At 46.5% G+C, this 17,526-nt stretch overlaps 1 protein-coding gene across 1 annotated transcript in view; it reads right to left on the bottom strand.

Annotated features, from left to right (window-relative positions):
• Positions 1–450: 450 nt before the first annotated feature.
• Positions 451–17,526, bottom strand: part of LOC147728473 (uncharacterized) — a 508,290-nt gene continuing 491,214 nt past the window's right edge. Inside the window, exons 8-9 of the mRNA XM_086962242.1 lie at positions 3,605–3,749; positions 451–1,976 (exon numbers count right to left, since the gene is read on the bottom strand). Of these exons, the coding sequence (XP_086818368.1) occupies positions 3,610–3,749 (140 nt within the window). The 3' untranslated portion in view covers positions 451–1,976; positions 3,605–3,609. The remainder of the gene's footprint in view (positions 1,977–3,604; positions 3,750–17,526) is intronic.

Consider the following 17,526-nt stretch of genomic DNA (forward strand, 5'->3'; position numbering starts at 1 on the left):
ATGCTATAATAGGTCGGGGTGCCGAATACCAAGGCTGTGATTCCACCTCATCATGCCTGTTTCATTCACCGCCACACACTCCCTGTCCCTTTATCTCACTCTTTCAGGTTCTTTTTTTCCCCATGATCTCTTTCGCTTTTGTTTTGTTTCCTTCTTTCTCTCCCTCATTCTTTCCCTGTTTATATTTCTCTTTTTCTTGATCGGGGTAAAAGCCTGACGAGGAAAAATAAGTGTCGGGTCTAAAAAATTAGTGCTATTGGTCCCTCCCACCTATAACACCGGCTCAAATAAAGTACTGCTCAGAAGTGGTCTGAGATGTCTTCAGCAGATACACCAGGTTGTCGCTTATGCAGGCATGCACAACAGGAACATGCGCTGTGTGAAGTGCCTATTAGCTGGCAGCATTTGTTTACATGACAGACTGAGAAGAAGGTATTGCCACACAGAAGGTTTGAAATAGGTCTATTTATAGTGGTATCAAAAAGGAGGAATATAATTACATGTGGTGAAACTGTGCTAGCTAGCAGAAAATCGGCCACAAAGCATTTAACACCATCAGCTGGCTGGGCATTGGCCTGGTTAAGTTATTGGCAGTTCGCCACAAGAGGGACCCGAAAATGATATGCAGCAAAGCTGTTTCTTCTTTCATATGTACCAGCATTCAATCACACAGGGTCAACACGGACTAGCATTTACCACCTACACTACTTGTTCTGATGAATATCAGAAATAATAAGCAAGAGATCAGCTTCACCGTACCCATGAACACAGGATTTAGGAAACATACAAAGCAGAATTGCCCCATAAAAAAAGTTATTCAAGAAAATACTAAATATGCACAGCACTAGAATCCATATGATTTTTTGCTTACTTTAAGAGCCATACAGTATATTATAGGTAAGAGGCTTGTAAATATATACAGTACATTTGTTGTAATATTGTGTAGTACACCCAGGAACTTAAATTAATGTCTTATAGAAAGTAAATATTGAAGAAATCTAACTGACACTTTGGTTTCGATAACGGGTCTGATACATTTGGATAATCTCAAATATTTGTGTATTGTACCCATGTTTCGCCAATATAATGTGAGTACAAACACATGAATTTCGTCTGGAAGTGTTACTTGATTTCTAATTATATTTGTTGACTTATTTATCTGTTTCTTTATTTAGGTGAATCTTAATGAGGGATTGCCGAAATTTAATTTTACCTGCAAAGCTTCATGAAGCTTGTGAACTACATTAACGTTTACTCAATTCACTCACATATTTATTGTGGAAGGATTTTCATACAAAATATTTCTACAAGAGATTTATTCTGCTTCTACATTTTGTAGCAAACCATTTTTGGAGGATTTTCCTCCACGCAAATTGTTGTAAAGTTCACAGTCTCCACATTGTTTGAGAAGATAGCAAAGCTTTGAAAAAGAGTCACAAAGTTTGTCGAGTAAAAACGTTGAATCTTCTGGCTCAACAGAGTATGAACAAATTGTTAATAGGTACAGGTTTCCTCTGGAAAAAAACAGAATTCAAGAAAATTATAGTATACTCTTAGGAAAGAGGGGCATCTTAGATCTTTTTTTAAGATAAATCTCAACCTGCATCGATTTTTAATTCAAGCAATAGTAATAAGCTCCATTCTCTAGACAGACATTGGAGGATGTTCAGTACCATTATCCTATGTAAACATGTTTAGAACATGTGTTTCGTTTGTAAGGGAAAACCACTTGCAGTATGGAAGATACCATTTCAAACGTTCATGGATTGCATTCATTTGGTATTAAAAAATTGGACATAGAGAGCTGAAAGTTTTACGTAGGTCTACCACATTTCTTTAAATGTTGACTGTCTTCAAACTTTGAATGATCATAACAAGTGTGGTCTTCAACAATAGTTTGTTGGAAAAGGCGCAGGAAAGAGAGTGGAGCAAAGGCAAGACTGAAGCTCATGTGGTTCTTCAAATCCATGGCTGACCTATTTAACGAAAAAAACATGTTATTAGTAATTTAAAGAATGTATACGTCGTTAACAGACTGTTTGGCATTTCTGCAACGTATTACAGTGTAAGATAGTGTTAAACCAATTGAAAAAGCTACCTTGATATAATCACTTAAATAAACCAAGCAATTCTAACATGTATTTCTTTTATGCACAAGAAGGCCAAGTGTTAGATCTCCTGCCTGATTTACAGAATGGGCTATCAAAGGAGGCACTGAGGCTTAAATCCACTAGATCTTCTGTGAGGGAGGAGGTGGGATACCTACCATATGGGTATAGTACCAGCAGCCCACTGCCACCTAGCTCACTAAGGCCGGGAATCTTTGACACTTTCAAATATGCTTTGAGAACGTGAATTCACCCAGATCTATGCCTTGAAACATATATGTTTACTATAAAAATGATGATGCTCATGTGTGCTTTCACATATGCCCTTGTGCTTTATTACTCATTTGCTATGACATTTATATATCAGCTTCAACACTATCAACATCTTAGGATTTCTGCACATCTACAAGCATTTTAAATGTACTGCAGTCCTGTAATTCTATGTTATACAATTGCACATTTGCTGTACTGTGTTAGTAAAGCTTAGCCTCGTGATGAGGTTGGCACAACAAAGCCAGGATTTTAGAAAGTTATTGTGTGAGCTCCTTTTAGTACTTCTTGTATCAGTGTGCAAAGGCCTTCTGACATTCCTTCCCACAAAAAGATATTTGCGCCATCTCTTTAGTTGTTATTTTTAAGTTTCTATTTTATCATGTGTTCTTGCCCCTTTTCTCTTGCATTGACAGAAACATTATAAAACTGTGTAGAAAGTGTAGAGATGTAGTATTACATGCTCCGAATGATCAAGAGTGAAGCTCTGGTCTGTTAAAACAGCAATGTCTTTATATACTTTTTGATTGCCTTCTGGCATTTTTCATTAACTACATTACACTTTGTAGGCTATCCCAAGTATTCTGTTTTCCATTACAACTTATAGCGTATATATGACAGGGGAGAGAAAGTATTGATGCTCCTAGTCCTAATGGGGGACCACATATGTTTTACCATCAGCTTTATGGCAAGAGGACGAACAGATTCACTACCACATTCCACGTTAACCCAACTTTAAATTATTGCATCCTGTAGTCTTACAGAGGAGGTACTAGTTGGAAGCAACCCTAGGTGGAATAGGGGAATGTTCCTCCTCCCTCTACATTTCGAAGAAGGCACCCACTCTGGATGGCTGATTGGGGGTGGGGGTATTTTCTACCAGCAACTTTAGAGTAAGGGACAAATATGTGGGGCCTGGTTCAAATGGAAAGCCACCTACCATGCCTCAACAAAGATTCATGGTGTGATGGGCACACAAGAAAGTTGGCCCTTTTTATTGAAACTTGTGTTTGCTTATTAGTTATTTGGCATAATGGATAATTACCCTGCACCTATCTTCTGTTGTCCCTCTACATGTGTAATCAAATAATGCATCTATTGTCAGTCCAAGCGTCATACTTATATAGTGCCATTGTGGCTTTTCCAAAGCCAGAAATTTTTAACTGCTACGCATTATGTTATAGATTTCCAACTCAAAGAGGATGAAGTGCAGGGAAGAAGTTTACCATAATTATGCCTCTGTTTCAAGGAGCTTGTCCTTGGCACTCCATGACTCGGGTCTCAGGGAGATATCAGAGAAGGAGCTCAGCTTGGCAATATCTTCTTGAGGGGCATCCGCTGACCACTTTCCTTCATTCTCTTCCCTATCAGCTGAAATTTAAAAAAAACAGACACGTTCATTCAGATGCAACTGGAAGAGGTGAAAGCAACAGAAAGTGTTATACAGCAATGCCTAGTTGAAGAATATATCCAAAGCATCATAGAACACTCGTAGAGTATCTTGGTGGGGAAAAGAACTTTGAAGACACCGTTATGGCACATGTGCCAACAGTTTAGTCATATGAACAAAGAAAGATTTTTTTCAAAACTTTTGTTCGATTAATAATGTTGAGTAAATAAAAGAGGATATGACGTTATGGCCAGAGCTGGCACCTTTGGAGAAGGAGAACCAAATTCAAGTCTCGCGTTGGCTCAAAATCCTGTAATTCTGGGCAAATAGTTCACCATCCCCATGCCTAAAAATAAAATGACTGCAACCTGTGTAATTAGTGCTCATGTAAAGTGCTCCAAAACATTCGGGTCAAGTTCACACTACATAAAACTGAAAAAAATGAACCTGCAATCTGGAAATCGCTTCCCTATCTAAAATCGGTGTTTGCTCCATAATGGCAATAACCATCTGTAGTGAAATGCGTTCTGCCCATTTAAACCAGTGGGATTTTTGCTTTTTGGAATACCCGTTTTTGGACTTTTTACTGTCAGTGAGCCTCACAACTGGTGTCTCACCCACAGTATTCATATGGTAAACAGACTGTGCACGTTTACCGCCAGCATCCGCATTTTAAGATAAGGCTGCTGCGAGGCATCAAGGGGCACTTCGCTGATTACATTTGGGCATGTGTGCACATTTGTGAGGGCTGCGTGTATGAGACTACCGTTGTGCACAGCCCAGTAACTGTGCACAGGTAGCCTGGAGCAGAGGGGACTCTGCAGGTTAGATATTGGTGGAAAGGATAGTGGAAGTGATGCCTGCTAGGAACAGAGCTGAGGATCCCACAGGAATTGTGAACAGTGGCTTCTTGGTTGCACCATTTTGTATTGTCCCCGGAATGCTTTGTAGGATGGTTGGACTATGGGTGGAGAGGTGATGTGGCACCCCAAGATTGTCCAGGGGTGCCTGGTTTCTATAACTTTCCACCCCAATTTCAAACCTCATGCACAAGGGAGAGAGGTTGTTGTTGGAGTTGGACACTGTGACTGGATGACGGCAACACCATTGAAGGACAAAACTCCTGATACTCTAATGAGCTAAGCACTCTGCCTAGAATGGATCCCAGGACCAATGGGTTCCTCAAGGACCAAGCAAGCTGCTCCCTTACACCCCCTAAAGACCAGTTGGAGGAGGAACTGGACTTCTTGACCCAAACTAGGGGAGCACCAGAGGACAAAAAAAGAAGAAAGGCTGGCGCAGGGAGCCAGTGGAACCAGCTCCCTGCACAGTGTGCTATCAAAGAGGCTAGGAAGCCTGTGGAATGGGCTCCAAGTGTCTATGGCTCACCACCCGGAGTAAAATGAGGCCAACATTGCTAAATCAGCCAAACGGGATCCCCACATATAGACAGAAAAAGTTTTTGACCTTTGAACCCCAGCCAAGAAAACAGAATGTGTGGAGCTCTGCTGTAACCTCGCAGGGGGCATGGGCCACCCCAAGATGATCCCAGCCCCTGAGCCGGTTCATGTACAGGAGTATACAAGACCCATTCTCTGGGACCCCGCTGAGACAGAAGACAGGGGAGTTCCATTGCACACCCCTGAGAAGTGCCTGGGACCCTATTTCCTAGCCCCTATGTAGCAAGAGAGGGGGCACAGTTGCACCTCCCCAACAGAGAGGAAAGGGGCCCACAACCCCATCTACAGGCACCCGGCATGGGATCTAACAGGAGAAGCACCGCCGCGCTATCCTCAACGGTGGTGAGCTTGCCCCTGCTCCCCGTGCCTGTGACTGTGGAGTACAGGATTGCCACCACACAGAGAAAACGCTGCCTTCATAGGGCTGGCATGGTAGAAGCAATCTGCTGGCTCCCGCACCCGCAGTAAAGACGGCCGGCCGGGCAGTGAGCTGACAAGACAGCTGGGGTTGGGTTCCCCGAGCTACCCCCAGTGTAAAGGCAAGCTAGGGTGCCCAGTCAGGAATGGGAACCCCAACCAAATAAAAAAAACAACACAAAGAAGTAGCGGGTGCAAATGCCCGCACAAGAAAAACAGACCTGAGGTCGCAGCTGCTCATTGTGTGGTCATGCTACTGCGAGGGAGTGTCCCATAATGACCTGCGGGCTGAAAAAGCCCAAAGTTGATTGGTTTTATGGCTGCAGATTTTGTGGCCTAAAGTGGTTAAAGAATGACACAGGCACGTCATGTTGTTTCATAATGTTTTATTCCCAAATATTGTTGATAGTAATTTTTTCATGAATGGTACAATGCTTTATCACTAATATTAATTGCAGATGAAACATGGCTATCAATGTCAGTGAGCACAGGAACTTTTATTTAACATGTGAATCTGGTCTTTAAGGGGCATATTTACAAGCCCCTGTCGCCACCCTAATGTCACTTTCAGTGACGATGTGATGACGATAGGGACCTCGCCTTATTTTTAAGGCAGTGTTAAGCTACTAAACGTTGCTTAACACTCTGCCTTGCAAATAAGGCACCCTTTCAGCGTGAAAGGGGAGGGCAATGGGTGTTGCGGTGGGCGTTCCACCGCAACATCCATTGATTTTTACAGTGCCTCCTATTTACAAGGGCAGTGTAAATAGGAGGCAGCGCCAAAATTAAGACCAGGGAAAACCTGGTCCTAAACAGGGCAAAGGAGGAGAAATGCTTTATTTCACCTCGTTTTTGCTGTTTCCATGTGTGCTGCCTTGTGCAGCACACATGGAAACAGCAAATTGCCTATGATTGTTTATGTGCAGGATGGTCTCACTTCCTGCATGTAGACAATCATTTAACCCTTTCGCTGCGGCGGCAATTCCGCCGCAGCGCTAAGGGGGTGGGGCGGCCGCGCGGCGCTCCGACGCTTATGAAGGAACCGCTCCGTCACGGCCCTCGGGTGGGCTGTGCTTGTGAGGGAGCGGTTCCATCATGGCCCCGACCGGTCAATGAAACGCGCCACGCAGGCGCGGCGAGCGGGCCCCGACGGAACCTCTCCGTCACCAGCACAGCCCACCCAAGGGGCGTCATAAGCGTGGGAGGGGTTAAAAAAAAATTGTTGTGCAACTTCTAAGTGTGCTGCATTAAGCAGCACACATAGAAGTTACAAAAAGGCATTTCAAGATTATTTATGTGAAGTATTGAGGACCTTCCTGCACATAAACAATCTTCCCCTCAACACAAGCACCCTTGCACTATTGTGCAAGGGTGCCAGCGTTGGCAGCTAAAGTTAGCATCAGCGCAGGGAAAAATGCAGGGCTGCACAATATTATAGTAAATATGGTGCAGCCCTGCATTTCTAAAGTGACGAAGAGTGTCGTTAGCCTTCTTGGCTTAACAACACGCTTCGCTACTTTATTGTAAATATGCCCCTTAGTGTGGTAACATTGATAAAGCAAGTAGGCCTGCTTGATTTAACGTGACACCCCTTATATGGTTATGTGCTGTATTGTATGGGAGGGGATGCTGTGATTTATAGGATCATGACCCTTTAAGGGTCAAATGCAATGTCCGCAAAGGCATTTCCACCAGCTTTACCCATATTTGTAAATAACTGCATAGAATTAGGTAGTGTGTCTGTAATAAATGTTATTTTCCTTCTCTAAAGGAAAAGCACAGACTGGGCAAACATTTATTGAGTGTTATTCTTACACATCAGTGCATGGTGATTACTGGTCCACACCACCTCCCTTATGTAAGCATTGGACTGCTCTGCTTCGCTACCCTAAGGTAGTCAAGTACTACAATGGGGTGCTTGATTCCCAGCAAGGGGGTAATTGTGGACCTATTACTTGTGCAGGCCTCACATCCTGCACAACCAATAGCCTGGTTTCCTTATATCATCAGTCGAACATTTGTTGAAATTAATCGACTTTCACAGGCAATTTTCCACCCCGGTATGCTCTGAGAGTTACTCCAATTAAGAGCAATAGTACATGCCTATTCTTAGGAAGATGTGGGATGGAATCTCCTACACAACCGTGTGGATGTAGGGAACGGGATTCTGCATAGAAAAAAATATTTCCCTGTGCATGCACTTCAGAGTATCAACTCCGCATACAGACGTGCACAATCAATGAATAAGCATGTGGATACTTCTGGGTGGGTCTGCTACTGTCACAGATTCTTAGTAGTTTGCCTGGAACTCTTTCTGTATTCCAAAAAAGATAGGAACGACACTCTGAATATTAGTATAAACACACAGAAGAAAGGGGTGAAAGTCCTAAGGGTAGCTCACAATCTAGCATATACAAGTTGGCGACTGGTTTGAGAGCTACCCTTCATTTTGCGGTGCAACTGATATGCTGATCAGTCAAATTAAAAAATGAACAGCAGCAGGAGTTGGCAAAATTTCCTGTATAAAAAATATTAATAATGCACATGCAATTTTGCAACCCCTGTGAATGACTATGAATACAAGAATACAGGCTTTCAAGGGAAAACGCACAGACCTCCATCCCTGTGTTCATATTCTCTGTCCCTAATTTCTTTTTTAACAGCTAGTGTCCCTTAAAGAGGCATGTTGTTCCAGGCAGGAAAGATTTGAGGTGCAGTGGTGCTGGAGCAATTTTCAGAGTGGAGGTGCTGCTGTCAATGTTATCTCAGTGAAGCCATAGGGGTTGTGAAAAGCCCAAGGGTTACATGAAGTGAAGCAAATGACTTGCATCCATTTGGCCGAATAATTGTGGGTGAACCGTGTGCGTGTCCAGTGTTACATTTTGAGCACATTGCACTAAATAATTTAATAATGCATGGCGTACTAGGGTACTGCTTAACATATAAAGCACATTTTCCATTGAAATTGCCATTAAATGTGCATTCACCATGCAGCTTTACTGCTAAACCCAAGTATTGCATAAACAGAAACATGCAGAAATAGTGTTGGTGCATTCTTATCATTTCTGCATTGCACAAGTAAAGTGTATTGGTTTGTTTTGATCTGATTAAAATCTTTGTTTCCATCACACCTCAGAATTACAAAAAAAAGTTCCTCATTTGAAAGTTCCCCTTTCTTCTGATAAATTTTGAGATAGTTGTAAAGTTCATTTACAAGTATTTAAATTTTGTTGTGTGTCAGAAAATATTTAACATCCTGCATCCTTTCCTTTCATACTTCTTGTACCACAAAAGAGTTCAGTGTATGTAGGTCTAAATTTTAGAGTTTTACTCTAAAAAGCTATTTTGAATTGGATCCAAAGCATCTCTTGGTCCGCACGCGAGTGAGCAGAAAGTAGATAGTGACCGCCTACTAGTCTGTGAAATATAAGATGAAGGCGAGAGAATGAACTATTAGTCGACAATTCACCTTGTGTGAATAAGGGCCAGGAGTAGGAAAATACATCTGTGTGTTAAGGATATTAAACTCTGACCATAACCACTACACAAAATAAAAATAGCTTTCAATGTTGGCTTCAGGGGTTAGTAATAATTTCAGAACGTTTGTAGCTGGTGATCAGCATCAGGAAATCACAAACGTTATTGAGCATTAAACTTATTTGCAGTAAAAAAGAAGTGGTAGCCTAGAGCAGCCCATCCATGGCATAGTGTAAAGGCCCAGGCTTGCGCGAGTGACGGAAACAATGAAGCTTACTCGAGCGAAGAGTGGTGACCAGGAAGTACTGTGATGGGAACTACTAGTGTAGAAAAGGTTCTTTGTCTGAGCTACGTGGATCAATTTTTGCTCTAGCAGTTACATCAAAAGATTTATGGCACTAATTTGTTATGTATTTATACTGGACAGATGAAAAAGCGGGTCCTTGAGATATGTAATGGAGCTATTCAGCCATAAACTGTTTTATAAAAAGAACCTGTAGCACAACAATGATGAAACTTCTGTAGCACAACACAACATACAATGACATTACCTAACCTTACCGAACTAACATTCCAGGATATATTGTACAGTATCATAAACTAACATAACATAACACATTACATAACATGCAAACAGCATAATAAGTCACGTAAAACCTGGACTGAGAATCCGGAATTTCCAGCACCTAGCCCTTGTCTTGTTCCTAAATTACTACCTTCATGAGAGTACAAAACAAGCATTTACAATGCAATGGTCTCGGCATTATTAAAGGTAGAGCTATTGCCATTGCTCATGACTTTTTTTCTAAATCATAAATAAATAGCATTGTCATTTACAATGCCAATAGCTTAATCGCTCGCAAATGCATGACCTATTGCATTTACACCCACACAGAGCCACACACAAAGCCACCCACACACACATACAGAGCCACCCACACACACATACAGAGCCACCTACACAGAGCCACCCTCACACAGCCAGAGCCACCCACACATAGAGCCACCTACAAAACAAGATTCAGGCACACAAACACACTTATATGGCACAACGGAAAGGAAAGGCGTCCCCTGCAGTGGCCTGGTAAGCAATGCCTTGGACTCGGCACTTTTTTATTTACAAATTAAGCACTGAATTACTAATAGGTTGTGGGTGAAGTGGGATCTGAGAGGAATAAAAACAGTAACTGTAGTGCCTTTTTTAATAGAACACTTTGGAGCATTTTCCTGCATATTAAATATCTGATGTTAGTTAAGCTTAGTAGCTATAATGGCGCTCCATGTACTGACCCCTGTAAGCATAGAAGGCTGAACTGATTTTGAGGAGATGTGAACCCGTAACTTTCTTCCTGCCTCTTCTATGACATTGTGACCCTGCCTGCCTGTGTCACGAAGTCACGTTGTTCTTGTGTGGTCAGTGTGTCCACGACTGTCTGATGTTGCCTACCTCTGACTGTTGCTGTGAGTCTGCCCTTCCATCTTCCTGTCTTTTCTCTGACTGTGTGACCCTGTCAGAGTCTCACTGAGTCAGATTGTTGTTTTGTCAGCCTGCGTGTCCCATGACTGCCTGACAGAAAGACAGGAATGAAGGAGGGGTGAAGAGACTGAAAAGAGAGAAAAAGGGAGACAGGGAGAGAGAAAAGTGCAAAACGAAGTGAGAGACAGAGGAAGTGGGAGGAAGGGTAAACGAGAGAAAGATGCGGGGTAGGGGAGAGAGGGAGAGGGGGAATAATTTAACAAGATGGGTAGAAAGAGGGGAAGTGGGGGCGCTGCTAAAGAGAGCGTGATTGATGGGGAGCAAGAGAGAGGTGGGAGAAGGAGGCAGCTCCGAGGCAGAGTAAGTAGTGAGAAGAACATGGCTACGGATAGAGAAACGGTGATGGAGGTGTGGGCGAGAGAAAGGGGCGGGCCCAGGGGGCGACAGACTAAGGATGATGCAGAAGACGGCGGAGAGAGAAGGAGGGAAAATATAACACAAAAGAAGGAATGGAGAGGGAGTCAGAAAGAGCGAGAGTGGAGGAGAAAGATGTTGGATAGAGAGACAAATAAAGGATGAGAGAGGGATGGTGGAAAGGGAGAGAGAGAAACTGGGGTATTGAGGCGGGGATGGATGGATGGATTCTGTACTGGAGCCAGAGGCTGAAATATAAGGAATGAGTGGAAATGGAAAATGAGAGGAAGGTGGGGTGGGGTGAGGCGAAGCTGTGCAGCACACAGAGACTCCCGAGGGGAAAAGATGCATCAAAGATAAACGGCATCCGCCGAAGAAAACGGAAATGTGAGAAGGATAAAAGGAGAGAGGAATGAGGCCGCGTGCAGCAGCAGCAGATGCCGACGCACCAAGGCGGGCTCGGGCGGCTGCCCCAGCTACAGGAGCGCCTCATAAATGAACAATAAATAACAACAGAGGCGCTTGCAGGGAGACGGCACCGCCGGCTGACAGAGAGGCCCTAACACACCTACGCACAGCAATACCGACGTGCAACGCCTCCCAGACACGGCAACACACACCCATAGCCTTGCGTGTCCACAAGAGACACGCCACAAAAGCAGCGTCACGTGCGTAAAAAACTACGCAGCACACAGCAACACACCAGCAGCCTCCCTGGTACAAAGAGAGAGCCACCAACACACTGCCTAACTGTCAGTGGCAAAACGCTCCCTCACACAGCAATACTCAGCAATGTAGACACCCTACCACACAGCAGTACTGCCATGCGGCGCTACACAACACACAAAGGATGACAGACACGTCAACACACCAACACACTATTTGGTGCACATAGAAACACACAACAAACATACTATCACAGAAACACGTGCTCACAGAGCTACACATGATAGACAATGTCACTCAAACCAAAACTTAGAAATCATCATTAGTACAAAGAGACCTTCACACAACACTCACACAGGTGCACCAACACACAAGATAACTGACACAATGCACACACACAGCATTACTGAGCAACACGAACACACTAACACAACAGTACAGCTATACGGAGCTACATAACCTCATGGGTGCATATAGAGAGCATGACACGGAACACAGCCCTCTGATACATGCACACACAGCGTCACACGCGCACCAGCACAGCTATCCCATCACTAGTACAGAGTCACACAAACAACTTTAAAGACACTGACACTCGTACACAAACATGATTGACCGTTACACAAAGCACACACTGCATTATAGAGCTTCGTTTCGTTTATTGTTTAATAAATAAAAGCCATAACAACATGCAGGCAAAAAACAATAGAATGCAATAATGACGATAAAATTGCTTGGCTTGACGACAGATTACAAGATTACCTCCAAAAGGCACTGTGTATATGTTTACAGCATTATTGATTAACGCTGACCCACAAGCAAACAGATGTACTGCCAATCTGAACTACACAACATGCAAAGCATCAAGGTCTCACCACGTACAGACACACACACCCCGCACACAATGCATCTCGTGCACATGCAAGCACACACGGCTGCACACGGCCAAAAGTACCGCTGACGCAGACCCCCCCCCCCCCATAGGACGATATCACTGGTACTAAAGCAGCAATGCACTCAGCATAACACGTGCTCAGTGTCTCTGACAACAATACACTCACAGTGTCAAGGGTACACACACGTGTAGCTACACAGCATCATTGACTCACGCTACTGAGCACACAAAGCGTCACAGTTACGCCAACACACTCACAGAGACACTGGTACAGGCACACACGCAGTCACATGACAAATACAGCGTCACTGACACGTGCACACGGAGCTGTACAACATTCCTAAACATGTACCCTACATAGACACACACACAACACAAAGTAACAGACAAGCCATCATACCTGTGGCGTCACTCATACACACATAGAACAACCAACACACGGATTGACTGACAGAGAAGACGGAGAGATACACAACACTAAAAGTGCCACTGACAAAGACATACGCCACTGATACAGAACACCGATATACTCGCAACATGGCTGTCAGACAGAGCCACACACTGCTTCATTTGCACATCCAATGAGAGAGAGAGAGAACACAAAAACCTTCACTGATACAGACAAACCCAGATACATCACTGACAAAGAAACGCGTACACGCTCTCCTCACTAATACACAGAACAGTGCAATACACCAAGTGTCACGGACACACCTACAGACAGCATCTCATACACTAACACACGTCATTGACACACAGCTACACAACATAGTGCTACTGAAACCGATACAACAATATGCTTCCAGCGTAACACACAATAACAGAACTCGGATGGTATTATACCTGAGCAGTAACACAGGCGCAGCATCCCCGACAAAGACACACAACACAGTACATTACTGTAGGAAGGGGGAGGCTCTAGTTGGCGCAGTGTGACACTAGCGACAAGCAGGGACTCTCTCTTCCTCGTCAGGGCTGAGGGTTACCTTCCAGACAACCTCTGCTTACCCTCTAGGTAGTGTGGCTTAAGCAGTCGTAGGCTAATCTTTGGGGCACATAGGGTTAAACACTTGCAACAGTACACCTTTACAACCAACCCACCACACAACGAGACCAGACTGTATTCTTGTAAAAATATATATCTTTACATAGATTTTAAGCAGGCTTATGAATACAGTCAACAACTTTATGAAGACGGTTGCAGGTTACTTAATTCGGGTTACCACAGTTCTTATGGAAGTTCTCTTGAGGCCCGTAGGCCGGTGTTATTCAAAGTTCTTGTGGAGCCGGCGGCTTCCAAGGGATCTGTCCCACGTCGCTTTGCCTTCCCGGGGTCGCTGATCGTTGCGGCTCTTCGGCCGAGCAGGTCACTGGTCGTCCGGGGCAGCGGTGTTCTGTGGCGGCAGGGTCCTTTCCTCGTCGTCCGCTCCGACCCTGGAGGCGGCGGCTGTGCGGTGGTGACAAGTGGCAGTACGGTCCCCAAGTGCAGGACGTACCCAGCCAAATGTCGGTGCAGCTGTGGGCTCACAGCTGGGCTGTCGGGCAGGCTTACCGACCTTGCGGATTCTCGTAGGGCAATTGTCCGTCTTTGCAGGTGAGTGAGGGCTCGCTATGCCTTCACCTCGATAGCTCGGGCCGGACGGGTCCTCCTTTGCTTTGCTCTCGGGCTCCCGGTGCAGTTGCGGTCACGATGTTCGGGCCAGCGGCGGCTGGTCCTCACTTTGCTTTCGCTGTTGCTTTGGGCCCCGGTCACGGTGGTCGGGAGGATGTTGAGGCCTTAGAGGAGATTCCTCCGTCAGTGCTGCGGCGATGGTCAGCACCCGCAGTCGCTTTCCAAGGGGGTAGCGTCCACTGGTCCTGGGACGCTGGTCAGGGGGCAAGTTCAGTTGCAAGCCCTTGGAGATCTCTTTGCAGAGTTTGGCACAAGTAGCACAACAGTCTTTTCGTAGTCTTATTGTCTTACTCTCCTTCAGCAGCAAGGCACCAGACACAGGCAAGAGTCAGCACCCTTCCTTGTCTCTCACGGTCCTTCTCGTAGGGCAGAGTCTTTCTGTGGCCCAAACCGGATCTAATCTTCAAGGAGCAGGGCTCCTTCTTTTATAGGCCAATTCTTTTGTTCTCGCAGGCCAGGGGGGCCTTTGCATAGCCACTCTCAGTTCTGGAGTACCCCCGCGGGTGTACTCCGGCTTCTGCTTTCAGTGTGAGGGGCAGGCGCATCAGACGCCCCACAGGAGGTGGAGCCAGCATTGTCCGGACGGGAGTGGCCAGAGTACCTTGTTGATGGGGGCTTCGCCCTTCCTGGGCCAGGTGCCGGCAGAGTCATCCGCCGCTCCCCGGGAGGGTAGAGCCAGCATTGTGGAGGTCGAGCACAGTGACAGCTCGAGTCAAGAGGCACTCCTACCTCCCACTAAGGTGTAATCTGCGCATTCACCACCCGTCATCCCTCCAGCCCTGTCACTCACACATCCCAGACAGTCAGATACACACCAGCAGAGGCGGCTGAAATGGTTAAGCAAGCAAATGCTAACTTTCTAAAAGTAGCATTTGCAAACCCAGGATACTGAAATAACCTTGACTACAAGAAATATCTCATTATCCCGAGTTCAGGCATACTAAACATGACTCCCTACCATGCTCCTTGAGCCTGCGGGGATTATAGGGTGTAATAACCCTCGCAGCTCAGCCTGGCCTAATGGAGCAGGTAGCCTTCAGTAGTGAAATACGGTCTTCGTTGTAAGTCACTACTAGGACATGCCACGCACATCAGGGCTTGTCCTACCTTGCCCCTACAATGCACCCTGCCCGCAGGCCTACCATAGGGGTGACTAATATGTAGTCAAGGGAAGGGTCGGTGCTGGCAAGTGGGGACACTGGCCCAGCTAGCGTGATAGTACGAGACCACATGCGGGTTCTGCGGTCGCAGTTCCCAGACACATCTTTACGGCTGCTTCGGTGGGTGGCGCAACCAGCGCTGCAGGTCCACCAGCAGTATTGGCATCTACAAGCCCCGGCACTCTCTCGTGCGCTTTGAGAGGTGTGGCTCACTGGTTAGAGGCGGCAGACCCGAGTGCAGAGAACGGCCCGGGACCAGGGTTCGATTCCCGACGCGGCAGGGTCTTGGACCAGGATCAGCGGACTGATAATTCTCGCATCGGTGCCTACTCCGACCAGGGAGCACACTCGGCAACTCTGGGCATTAGCTTGCCTCATCTCCACAACGGCCCCACACAAACGCCGGGGATGCCTGGTTTCACCTTGGAGACCCCCAGGAGGGACTATCTCACAGGGAAAGCCAGGACGGGTTCCCCAGCGGTCTATAGCGCTACGAGGCCTCCGGGTAGCAGTGCGCTTTACAAGACACAACAATTTATTTACTAGGGACTAACAGTAAATCCAATGCACCAATCATGGATACCAATCGTATGTACAGTTTACAGTAGGGAGCACTCGCACTGCGGCACGGATCAGCCGTGGCGCAGTGCCCTGAGTATCGGAAAACCAGCAAAACATCGGAGGCACATCAGCAAAAAGTGGAAGGGAGACTCACGCCAAGGTGCCAGGTCTAACATGTGTCCCCTCCAGCTGAAATGTGGGGGGAACTACCCTTCCCCAGGGAGTTCCACATCACTAAGGCGGAAAAATCTGGACAGACCGTCAGCGTTGGCGTGATCGGTGCCAGGGCGGTGTTCCACCGTAAAGTCCATACTCTGTAGAGAAATGGACCACCTCAACAGTTTCGGGTTCTCACCCCTCATTTGCATCAACCATCTGAGGGGCCTGTGGTCCGTCTGAACTCGGAAGTGAGACCCAAACAAGTAGGGTCTTAGCTTCTTCAGCGCCCAGACCACAGCAAATGCTTCACGCTCTATTGCACTCCACCTACTTTCCCGTGGAAGTAACCTCCGACTTATGAAGGCTACGGGTTGGTCAAAGCCCTCCTCAGTCATCTGTGAAAGAACAGCCCCTACACCATGCTCTGAAGCGTCTGTTTGCACAATGAACTCCTTGGAGAAATCTGGGGCCAGGAGCACGGGCGCCGTGCACATGGCAGTCTTCAGGGTGTCGAAAGCCTTCTGACAGGTGTCAGTCCAAATCACATTCCTGGGCTGCTTTTTCGAAGTCAGCTCTGTCAAGGGGGCCACGATCGTGCCATAGCCCTTGACAAACCTCCTGTAATACCCAGTGAGCCCCAGGAAGGCTCTCACTGCAGTCTGGGTCTTGGGGGGTTCCCAAGCCAGGATGGTTTCGATTTTGGGCTGCAAGGGGGCTACCTTGCCACTCCCAACTTGGTGTCCCAAGTACACCACTGAACCCTGCCCAATCTGGCACTTGCTTGCCTTGATTGTGAGGCCTGCTCTGCGCAGGGCCATCAACACTTCCCAGAGGTGTCGCAGGTGTTCGGGCCAGGTGCCGCTGAACACCGCGATGTCATCCAGGTAGGCGGCACTGAACTCGTCCAGTCCAGCCAACACCTGGTTGACCAATCTCTGAAAGGTGGCAGGGGCATTCTTCATTCCAAATGGCATAACCCGGAACTGGAAATGCCCATCTGGTGTAGAGAATGCCGACCTCTCCTTTGCCCCATCGGTCAAGGCGATCTGCCAGTACCCAGACGTCAAATCAAATGTGCTGAGAAACCGGGCAGCCCCTAGCCGATCAATGAGCTCGTCAGCTCTGGGGATGGGGTGCGCGTCAGTCTTCGTGACTGAATTGAGTCCTCTGTAGTCCACACAGAACCGGAGTTCGGGTGTGGCTCCCGGCGCAGCAGCCTTCGGAACCAAGACCACGGGGCTGGACCAAGGACTGCTGGAAGACTCAACCACCCCGAGGGCAAGCATCTTGGAGACCTCCTCCTTGATGCAGGCCCGGACCCTGTCAGTTACCCGGTAAGCCTTGTGCTTCACCGGTAAGCTGTCTCCAGTGTCCACATCATGGACGCACCAATCTGTGAC

The sequence above is a fragment of the Lissotriton vulgaris genome, chromosome 3_1, assembly GCF_964263255.1.
Source record: "Lissotriton vulgaris chromosome 3_1, aLisVul1.2, whole genome shotgun sequence".
In the NCBI taxonomy this organism is placed as follows: domain Eukaryota; kingdom Metazoa; phylum Chordata; class Amphibia; order Caudata; family Salamandridae; genus Lissotriton; species Lissotriton vulgaris.